Genomic DNA, 11,102 nt, shown 5'->3' with positions numbered 1-11,102 from the left:
GGGAGAACTGAACACCCAGATAACTGCATGCCATGTTTCATTTCATATTTTTCTCCACTCAAACGCAATAGGCAGCTAACTCCTTCCTGGCTAGTTTAAACAATTCTGTGATATCTGTAGTCCAGTCCAAGTCATTTGGGATATATTAATATTCAACTAACATTTCCTGGGCACTGACAGGCAAACTTGGGAAACAGCACTACAGGCAAGGTGAGAACAGCCAATGCAAACGCTTTTTTTTTTTTTTTTTTGTCACTAGTAGTTCTAATTAGAAACTAATGTGGCGGGGGGCGGCGGTAAGTATGCAGAATAAGGCTGATGTCTAAAGTACTGTCTCCAGATAATCAGCAAATTTAATCACGGTTATAATCGTCATTGCTGTAGTCAGATATTGACAGTTTGCTGCCATTGCCTGTAAATGCAGAGAGAGACAGAGCGCGCCCAAAGAACTTTAACCATTCCCCAAAGTATTAGCAACTCAGTACTGTACATTGTTAGCAGTCAAACTAAACCCCTCAGGGAAGCCTAGCTAGCAATTTTTCTTTTTCTTCTTTTTTTTAGGCAGGGTTTCACTCAGTCGCCCAGGATGGAGTGCAGTGACGCGATCTCGGCTTACTGCAACCTCCTCTTCCTGGGCTCAAGCGATTCTCCCACCTTAGCCTCCCGAGTAGCTGGGACTACAGGCGCTGGCCACCATGCTCCGTTAATTTTTTATTTTATTTTTGTTGAGACGTGGGTCTCGCTATGTTACTCAGGCTGGTCTGGAACTCCTGGGCTTAAGTGATCCTCCTACTTTGGGCTCCCAAAGCGCTGGGATTACAGGCGTGAGCCACCGCGCCCGGCCCAGCCAGCAATTTTTAATGGGGCTCAGGCTTGAATCTTGAACTCACTAAAACCCCCCAGCTTGGAAAAACACCCGGGGTTTCCATGGGAGTGAGGTAAACGGCGGCTGGTGAAACAACAAAGGCTGTGCGTCCGCGTTCAGAGCCGCTGGGCCGCCGGGCTCGCTGGGGGCCGGGGCCGCGGTGTCCTGGGTGGCGGGGCTCCCGGAATGTGACTCAGCCACCGCGGCCCCGCGATCCTCTCCCGAGCCACCGCCTCAGCCGGTGCCGAGGAGGGCGACGCCGAGACCGGCGCGTCAGCCAGGGAGGAGCTGGAAAAGGGGCGCAGGGCCTGAGGCCCGGCCGCCGCCCGAGTGGATGAGCGAGTGAGCGAGCGACTTGTGAAACACGCCGCGGCCCGGTCACCAGCCAGGACCGGGATCACGTGACTCCCAGGGCTGGGTGAAGAAGCCGCCGGGACAGAGCGCGCCGGAGGGGAAGAGCGCCTGGGGACAGAGGGCGACGTCCTCTGAAGTTAGTGTCCACCAGGGCCCGCCCCTCGCGCTTATGTAATAGGGGCGCGCTGCCATTGGCCCGCGCGACCGGCCAGGGCGCAGGCGTGCGAGAGGGGTTGGGGGCCAGGAGGAGGCCGCCGCAGGAAGGCAAGTGGGCGGGGCTGCGAGGAGCAGGCGGGGCGGGGGCGCCGGGGAGAGCGGCACGGCGTGCGCGGGCACGAGGCGTAGTGGCCTCCCCTAAGGCTGAGGCGGCGGCGGGCGCGCGGCGGTGGCGAGCGTGCGAGGCGCGGGCTGTTGTGCTCCTGGCTCTCCTGTTTCCCCTCCTGAGCGGGTGGAGGAGGCCCCGGCGGTGCTGGGCGCGCTCCCCCTTCCTGTCCCTCCGGCGTCCTCTCCCGGCCCTCTCGCGCTGTGCGGTCTCTCCGACGCAAGACTGTCCCGGCCCGGGTGAGCGGCAGCGGGGGCGGTGCTGACGCCGCGGGACGCCCGGGAAACGGGGCGGGGGCCGGCCAGCGGGGGGCGGTGGGGACCGTGGGACTTGCCGCGAGTCGCGAGGGGTCGCGGGGGGCGGCGGGGCCCGGCCCGGCGCGGACCGCGGGAAGGAGGGTGAGTTCGGGCGCCTGCCAGGCCCTGCAGGTGGCCGGGTAGCAGGCCAGCCGCGGAAGCGGAGCGGTAACCTTATCCCCGGCGACAGCCGCCGGTCGGCTGCCGGAGTGTGGCGCTCCCGGTGGCCGCAGGGGCCGGGGTTCGGGCAGTCTCGGCCTCCGGGAGGCGCGTCTCGTACCAGGGTCCGTGAGAACTGGCTAGATGGGGGCTGCGTGGCCTTTGGTGTCAGGGAGGAGGAAGGGGTCTCCAAGGTGGGAGAGGCGGGTTTGGGGAGGAAGGTGCGCCAGGCTGCAGCTGGGGTCGGAGAAGTGTTGGGTGGAGACCTCAATCTGGGTGCGTTCCTCCTCTCCTCTCCCCAAAACGATGGTGTTAAAAGCTAGGGTCAGGATGTGGAGCGCTGCCTGGGCCTCTTCCTTTCAGATGGTTATGGAGAATGAGCCTACTTCCTGGACCCAAAATCCTTTTCTTCTGTTACTCATTTGTGTTGGTTTTAAAAGGAGCTTTGGGGCAGTGCTTACTTGTTGCCTCCTACGAGAGCGCCTCATTTTAGAACTCGTTTCTTCTACTACTTCCATCTTTGCAGCCCCCTCGGAAAACCACACTGAGAGTTGCATTAAAAACGAACATGTAGGTATTTGTAAATGACTTTTTCCCTCCAGTTTGTCCCATTTAATTCAAGGAGCGGTTAGAGCTGCCTACGATTTTGTAGAAAATTCTGTTGGCTTGAGAGCAAGTCCTAAGTTGAGCTGTCCAAAAGCAGGTGGTTGGTTCGTTTGAATTTCTGCTTTCAGAAAGGAAATCGATGCGGCGTGTTGTCAGAAGTTAGGGGCCTACCTCATGCATTTAGTCTATTTGATTCCATTTCCTTTACCTGGTTTTATTTATTAAGTCTCTTCGGGCTTTTTGGTTGCTGTTTGGTGACAATGGAAAATGGGTTAAATCTATTGTGTAATGTTATATTTTAGGGAAAATCCTAAGTGCAAAAGTTAAAAATAATTTTGCGTATCTAATGACATTGCTTTGTACGAGTCACTACATGGAAATATCAAAATAGATAGTAACTTCTAGAAAGCAAAGAAACTTCTGAAATTAGTGGCTTACCATTTTTGAAGATTTTTTTTTCAACGTAAAACAAAGTTTCCCACAAAATCAGTGTATTAACATACAGAAAATACATTGTGTCGAAGAGTTAAGATGTGTGAGAGGACTGACTATTTTGTTACAAGGTCCTGATAGTAAGACATTGAGACAAAAAATCTTACAAAACATTGGTATACATAAAGGTTGATCACGTGACTACTATCGTCCAAATAATACATAAGTATCCAAACCTGTTTCCGTGGGAATAGGTTTGTAAGCTTGCGGTAACATCGGACTTAAATACATTTTTTTTTTTAATGTGCCTTTTAGCTTAGAATTAATAAGATTTTGTTTTTGTTTTTTTTTTTAATCTAAAGCAAAAATGGAAGCTTAGTCTTTAAGGACTGATAACAGCTGGTAATATTTACCATTGTTTGATGGGAATGGGGTTCTCATATTAGACTGGCATGCTAAACATTTTCAGTTACAAAAATGTATTAGGCTCGTATGCTAGCTTAGTATAAAAAACCCATATTTCGTCAGTTGAAATATTCAGCTGACTATCCTGAAAAACATTGACCCTCTTTTGTATTTTATCTGACTTTCAGTTCATTTTTTTTAATGCTAGTGGGAACTTCTCCAATCAGTGTATTTTTTTAGTTTCCTTTTTTGGGGAACAGGAGGAGCTCAGTAATTTTTATGAAATGCTTTGACCTCATATCCATTAACTAATTAACGGTCCTAGTCAGAAGAAGCTAGCATCATCCTTCTCTGGTGAAGTTGATACAAATCCATTGTATGTTCCTGTCCTGCAATGATTTACATTCAGTTACAGTGCTAGTCAAAACTATATATATATATATATATGTATATATGAATTCTACTTAGGATCCAATTTTGATATATTTAAAAAGCAATTGAGACTCATGATAGACTCTTTATGAACAGGTTTAACTTGTGTGATCGAATAAAAGCCCTTAATTTAAATGGAAAAGTAAAAGTAACTTTTTTCAGTGACTTCATTTTTTTTTTTTTTTTTTAATCCATTTGGGTTCACGTCAGATCATTGGTACAAAAAGTGGTGTCTTTCAGCTTTGTAAAAGAACCCTCTTAACCAAGTTCATTCCCTCAACTGGGAACTGACGTCTAGAGAGCAAAGAAACTTCTGGGATTAGTGGCTGGCTGATAATCTCATTTTATAATTTGTGCAGCAATCCAGCAAGACCAACTTTTTAAAAAAATTAATAACAGTAGTTTTATGAAAACTAAGTAAGAGAACAGTTTCCACCTATTTCTGAGGTCTCCTTTAGAAGGATTAACAGACAGCTTTTATTTCTCTTAAAGTTATAAAAATCACAATCGCAAGTCACAATGAATACTTTGCAGAGTGATCAAGTAAAATGATGGCGGGGGCTAAACTTTTTTCGTAAACTTTTGAAGATTACGGACAGTAAAGTGCATAAATGTTAAGTGTACAGTTCAATGAATTTTTACAAGTAAGCACACTTGATTCAAGAACATTTTCAGAACCCCCTAAGTCCCCTTCATGTCCTGTCTTCCCAGTCATTACCCATAACTTCCAAGGTGACCCCTTTCACTGTAGATTAGCTTTGCCTGTTTTGATCTTTAAATAATGTATATTCCCTACAACTGGCTTCTTTCCTTTAACATTGAGATACAACCAGTTTGTTTTTGTTTGTTTATTTTTGAGACCAGAGTCTCCCTCTGTCGCCCAGGCTGGAGTGCAGTGGTGCCATCACGCCTCACTGTAACCTCCGCCTCCCAGATTCAAACAGTTCTCCGGAGACTTCAGCCTCCCAAGTAGCTGGAATTACAGGCGCTCGCCACCATACCTGGCTTATTTATTTATTTATTTATTTATTTATTTATTTTATTTTTTGTATTTTTAGTAGAGATGGGGTTTTACCATCTTGGCCAGGCTGATCTTGAACTCCTGACCTCACGATCTACCCACCTTGGCCTTGCAAAGTGTGGGGATTACAGGTGTGAGCCACCACACCTAGCCACAATTTTTTTTTTCCTTTTTGAGACAGAGTCTCGCTCTGTAGCCCAGGCTGGAGTGCAGTGGCGCGATCTCGGCTCACTGCAAGCTCCACTTCCTGGGTTCACACCATTCTCCTGCCTCAGCCTCCCGAGTAGCTGGGACTACAGGCGCCCACTACCGCGCCCGGCTAATTTTTTTTTGAAGTTTTCGTAGAGACAGGGTTTCACCGTGTTAGCCAAGATGGTCTCGATCTCCTAACCTCGTGATCCGCCCGCCTCAACCTCCGAAAGTGCTGGGATTACAGGCGTGAGCCACCGCGCCCAGCTGGCCACAATTTTTTAAATGCTGGGTAGTATTCCGTTGTATAAATACTATAAAAATATGTATACAAGTTGTGTATCCATATTACTGTTGATGGGCATTCAGATTTTTTCCAGTTTTGGAATGGGCACTCAGAACATTTTGTACATGTCTTGGTGTACATAACATTTGCATTTCTGTTGAGTACATACCAAGAGTGGAATTGCTGGCTCATAGAATAAACAACTACCAACTAGTTTTCCACAGGGTTCTGCCAGTTGATACTTTTGTAGCATTTGTGTGTGGGAATTTTAATACCTATACATTTTTATTTGCCAGATGTTTCTATAAAACTTAAGGCTTCAGTTCTAAGAACGTTCTTATGCTTAGATTACTCTGTATTAGAGTAAATAAGCCACTCTAATGCTTCACCTTCTGTTTTTAGATATGGCTCGTGGACAGCAGAAAATTCAGTCTCAGCAGAAAAATGCCAAAAAGCAAGCTGGACAAAAGAAGAAACAAGGACATGACCAAAAGGCTGCTGCCAAAGCTGCCTTAATATATACCTGCACTGTCTGTAGGGTAAGGGGAATTGAATTGAAAGATACAGCTCTCCTGTGAGCAGTTTTCATTATAAATTGGTTTTTATAGATTAAAATTTTGAAATGACAAAAATAGATGCTTTGCTTGAAATAGTAGGTTTGAGAGCTGATTATTTTAGGTATCTATCTTCATTCACCCTTTCAACAAACATTTTTTGAATGGCTCCTATGGCCAGGCAAAAATCTCTAGGTCCTGGGAAAAAGGAGTGAACAAAACAAAATCCCTTTCCTCATATAAAATAAAGATGTCTTCATAAGGGCATATAAAACACTTCACTAGCATATCATATAACTCTAAACTATACTCTTAGAGCTATATAATATGCTAGTAAATATACCTCTGGCTATATAATTGGCTTTTTTCTTTTTCTTCACTAAATTTTATAATTAGGATGTCTGTAAAACCATATAGAGTATATTCATGTTGAGAGCTTTTCCTAGAATTAATGTGTTTTATTAGATTTGAAGAACAGTAATAATAACAGCTACTTTTGAGTGCTTACCATATGCCAGACATAGAGCCAGGTGTTTTACATGTATTCACCTATTTAATCCACCTAACCCTGTAAGATAAAGTACTTTTATTGTTCTCATTTTACAGAAGAGTAAACTGACTCATGGAAATTAAACAATTTGTGTGGGGTCTCCCAGCTGGTTAGTGGAAGAGCTGGAATCTGAACTCAGGCAGTTCAGCTCCAAAGTCCACCCTCTGGACCACTACTGTACTGCTTCTCAAAGAAGTACTTCTGAAGCTCCAAATCAGAACCTCTTGTCTGTTTGTTTAAGCTCATTACCCTTGAAGTTAGTGAATGGCAGTACCAAAGGAAACCACAATGGGGTTAGTCCACTACATGTACACTCAAAATAATGAAATTGAGCAACTTGTGATAGTTTGGAAAGAGGCAGGGTGCAAATTTTAATCAACGAATGATGAAGAAATGCCTTAATCTAAATGTGCTAGAGTAGTTCACACACTTAAAAACTCAAAACCACAGACTTCTATTTCATATTTTGTGTAATTGAATGGGTTAAGAATAAATAATTGAAGGTTCTTGCCAAGGGAAGTCAGTATAGTATAGTATCTGAGAGGTCACATACCTAGTACTAAGTTAAAATAAGGTCTTGGGCAAATTAAACTGGGTTTTAGTTTCCTTATCAGGTAAAATGAGGATGCTAGTAGGCGCTGAAGATTACTTTGAAGGTTCTGTAGTAATTAAGGTAACATGCTTAACATAATAAGGGTTCAGTAAATGTTACCTATTGTTTGCTGTTAATCAGATAAGCAGAATACATTCTATGTGACCTACCTTTCTTTATATGTGAAATGTGGGAATGTTAGGAATTTCTTTACCACAAAGTCCCTCTTCATATGCTAGCCACTAAGTTGTAGGAATTTAAAGGTATTTTTGTGATAATTGTCTATCCTGAGAAGGTTCAGGATTCTAAAAAGTAACACATTTTTATTTCATAAATAAAGTCTAGCTCTCTCTTGCACGATTTTTTTGTTAGACACAAATGCCAGACCCTAAGACCTTCAAGCAGCACTTTGAGAGCAAGCATCCTAAGACTCCACTTCCTCCAGAATTAGCTGATGTTCAGGCATAAGGTTGTTTACAGGTAACTCACCTCTTTTTCTATTGGTTTGTTAATATCAGGGTTGTATACAAGACCAAAAGTGTCTTCTGTTATTGTGAAATTAATTTCTGCCTTCTGAGATTTTATTGCTTCCTCTTTGTAAGTTAATGTGTAACTTAGTCCCTTTTTTTTCAGACTGTTTCCTTTCATTGCCTTTGAAACATCCATATTTTTACTACTGTAGCCAAAAATGGGGAGATGAGTACATGCTAGCCATCTCTGATCCAAGAATGGAAGAAACGTATCAGTTTAAGGAAAATAGTGATTACAAAGATATTTGAGAGTTTCCCTCTCAAAAACAATGTACACCAATGTTCGTGAGCACCTCTTTACAATTAGTTTACTTATAGTACTTAGCAGAGGTTCTTCTTTTCCGCCCCCATCAACCTATCCCCTTAGCAGAGCTTCTGAGTATTAAAATATAGGGCAAAATGTAGATATGTGCTATATAAATTTGTTTATAAATTTGTTGGTTGAAAGTTACCACTTTACACATTACATTTGGTTGGATTTTTTCCCCCTAAATAGTGGAGTTGGTGGTGGGTGTGTTGTGTGTTTGAGAATTATTTCTTTTTAAAATAAATTCATCAAAGTTCAGAATATAAAGTCCAGTTGACAAGTTTACCAGATACTATCTTCATAGTGCTGCTTCTTAGTTATTTGAAATGCATATAAGTTGCATTTATGCAATGGTAACATTCATTGAAAATTTTGCTTATGTTTTATAGGTGGATTCACGACACCTTTGACTCTTCTACTGTCTCAGACCTTAGGTAACATACCTGCAGCTGCTTTTCTAACAAACTGTTGATCAGCAAAAATAAAGGGGCTACAGAAACACTCATTTTTATGCTGTTCCCTTTTGGGCTTCATGCAAAGACAATTCTGTGTAAATGTACAGTTGACTCTGATTTGGAAATCTGAAAATCAGTCCATTCTTGTTATAAAAAATTTTTTTACAACTGTAATTATATTGATGTTCATATTGTGTAAAATAACTCATTTAATAAAATAGTACTTTGATTTACGACATCACAGGATAAATGTTTTTAGAAATTCTGTTCTAACTTTCCACATTATTTGCCTTATAAAAATCTAATGAATTCATCAGCTAGAATTGCAAGTGCAATTCTTATATCCCTCTCTCAGCTCAGTGGCAGGTTCCTTAAACTAGAGCAGACTCATTCATTAAAATTGTGCATATGATTTTATGGGCAGCTGATTCTCTAGGTGAAAAATGACTTATCTGCTGCCTTAGTATATTGCGGTTATGTGTCATTGTACCCCTCTGATCATTTCCTGTGTTTGAGTTGGAATATTTAAAATTGCAGTATGACCTGGCTCTAACTGCCAGTCAGGTGTACCCTGTAGATAACTGATAAATTCCTAAAAGCAGTTGGATTGTCAGTGAGCCCTTCTGAAAGATTAGGTTCTGATGTATATGCCATAATGAAATAATCATTAAACCTATTGTTTAATGCAAAATATGGAACAAATGTGAACTGGTAAAGGCCGATCTTGATACTAGATTCTTTGAAAACTCTTGAAATTCTTTAATTTAAAATTGAAACATTAATTTTTGAGGTTTTTGGTAGTTACTATTTGGCCATTTTTACAAATGGATTTTGCATTAACAGGAAGATTGGAATGACTTGTGGCTGGATTAATTCCCAGAACCCTCTCCCTCCTTTTTTTTCTAAGTGAGTTGTTGATTTTAGGAGTTTGCTTTGTGCTGTTTCCTAAAATCAAAGACTGGTGTACAGTATGACTTCCATCTGAACTTGAAAAGTATTAAAATGGGTCAATATTCACATTCTTTTAGATCTCAGGATGGGGAAATGGGTTTGTTCAGATGGATATGGTAAATCTTACCCAATTACGGAAGGCTAATTTTAGAGTTCTTCTAATTTGCTTGTGTCAACTCTTAACTTGTAAAACTGCTGTTAACTCAATATAATAGGAAGAACACTAAAATACTTACTGGTAACTGCTTAGAGCCACTTATCTGATCCTGTGGATTACAGAATGCATTCCCTCTTCTGCTGTAACTTGTCATTGCTTTGTTTTGTAGCTCTGCATATTTTGCCCACCTTGTCTTCCCTGTAAGTTTAAGATGTTTCCAAGGAAAAGCTTCAGTGCTGATAGTTTCTTAGCAACTCCTATTCTTATGCCCTTACTTGAAAATAGTCCTTTTATTTTGTGTATTTAATTTCCTAAGTTTCAGATTTAATATCTGTTGTTTCCTACTATGTTGATTACCAGAACGTTAGAATTTTACCTAATTTCTTGTGGATATTTCAGAAGTTCTGGTTAAATCACAACTTAAAAGTTTTTAAAAAGCGCTTTGAGCATATGTATGTTTATGTTCAGTGACAAATCATAGAAAACCATTCACAAGTTTTGGTTTAATTTTTTTTCATTTGTTTTAGTGACTGTAATTCAGGATGAAAGTTTTTTCTTGTACTTAACCCTTTTTTATAAGCAGCTGAAGACACCATATTTAACACTATTATCTCAGTGACAGGGAAATAGCTGCATTGATCTTACGTGAGCATATTAATCCTTATAGTTCATGAGGGGATTATTAGTACAATCCCCGTTTTACTGTGTTTGAGTTAAAAACCAAACATCCCTGTAATTTAATTTGAAGATTCTTTAACAGATTGCAGCAGAGTTCATTATAAAACTGTTATGGTGTCTTCAAAGACTTGATAAAATACACTGAGAGAGAATTGGTCCATTTGTATGCTGTATTTCTATTACTTGCCAAAAGGAATGGGGTTAAGATTAAACTTGTTTCCATTCTCTTCATGTGGATATACATCCCCATGTTTAACTGACACACTGGGGGCTCAGTTGTGTGCTGTAATGTCTTATTAAAGAAGATATTAAAGAAAACTAAACTAGTCTAATTTCTTCTACATTTTAAGAGGTTTTTATATTCCCACTTTTTTTTTTTTTTTTTCTGAACTTAGAATTGGCTCTTAAGTATAGCTTGGTAGATGTGAGGGTAGCAAGAGATTTCTTTCATTTCTCGTTGTTTTCCCTGTAGTCTGCCTTTTTGAGGTCTGTAGAATACTTGGGTGGAAAAAAATTTGTCATTTTGAAAGCTTACTATATAGAATAAGTGTGAACTGTTGGAAAGGGGGAAGTGATTGGCTATTAACATAAAAATACAATTATGAAAAATACTTAGGTCAGTTCATTGAATTGGATGGATAAGTCCTTGATGATATTGTAAGATTTGAAGTTATACTTTTAGTTTAATATTAAAGACACTGTATAGGCAATTAATGACATCATAATTCAAACCTGAGATGTGGCATAAGGTAGAATTTATCAACATTACTATTTTACCTAAGAAAACCCATGTTTTTAATTTTCATTAATATATGTAATGTGGCCAGGTGCAGTGGCTCATGCCTGTAATCGCAGCACTTTGGGAGTCTGAGGTGGAGGGATCACTTGAGGTCAGGAGTTCGAGACCAGCCTGGCCAATATGGCAAGTCCCCATCTCTACTAAAAATACAAAAGTAGCGGG

The 11,102-nt window shown here is 41.3% G+C and overlaps 1 protein-coding gene across 7 annotated transcripts; it reads left to right on the top strand.

Annotated features, from left to right (window-relative positions):
• Nucleotides 1-478: 478 nt before the first annotated feature.
• ZNF706 (zinc finger protein 706) lies at nt 479-10,464 on the top strand. Of its 7 annotated transcripts, XM_025394257.1 has the most exons (6): nt 1,483-1,780; nt 2,523-2,566; nt 4,736-4,856; nt 5,770-5,906; nt 7,436-7,543; nt 8,290-10,464. In XM_025394257.1, exons 4-5 carry the CDS (start codon nt 5,772-5,774, stop codon nt 7,529-7,531), a joined length of 231 nt encoding a protein of 76 aa, XP_025250042.1. In that variant the 5' UTR covers nt 1,483-1,780; nt 2,523-2,566; nt 4,736-4,856; nt 5,770-5,771; the 3' UTR covers nt 7,532-7,543; nt 8,290-10,464. The 7 variants fall into 7 exon arrangements, with proteins under 7 accessions (XP_025250043.1, XP_025250040.1, XP_025250042.1 ...); XM_025394255.1 differs by lacking the exon at nt 2,523-2,566 and having other exon boundaries at nt 1,477-1,780; XM_025394252.1 differs by lacking the exon at nt 1,483-1,780 and having other exon boundaries at nt 1,887-2,566; nt 8,290-10,459.
• The last annotated feature ends 638 nt before the right edge of the window (nt 10,465-11,102 follow it).

This window comes from Theropithecus gelada, chromosome 8 (genome assembly GCF_003255815.1).
Source record: "Theropithecus gelada isolate Dixy chromosome 8, Tgel_1.0, whole genome shotgun sequence".
NCBI classification, from domain to species: Eukaryota; Metazoa; Chordata; class Mammalia; order Primates; family Cercopithecidae; genus Theropithecus; species Theropithecus gelada.
The sequence above is the reverse complement of the archived record's forward strand: the minus strand, read 5'-3'. Positions and strand labels throughout refer to the sequence as shown.

Bases quoted from the DNA above. Each gene is read 5' to 3' on its own strand.
- ZNF706 (XM_025394252.1), top strand. From the start codon at position 2,141: ATGGGGGCTGCGTGGCCTTTGGTGTCAGGGAGGAGGAAGGGGTCTCCA. The intron at 2,567-4,735 runs GTAGGTATTTGT...TTTTGAGACCAG, and splicing joins GTTGCATTAAAAACGAACAT to AGTCTCCCTCTGTCGCCCAG. The intron at 4,857-5,769 runs GCGCTCGCCACC...TTCTGTTTTTAG, and splicing joins CCAAGTAGCTGGAATTACAG to ATATGGCTCGTGGACAGCAG.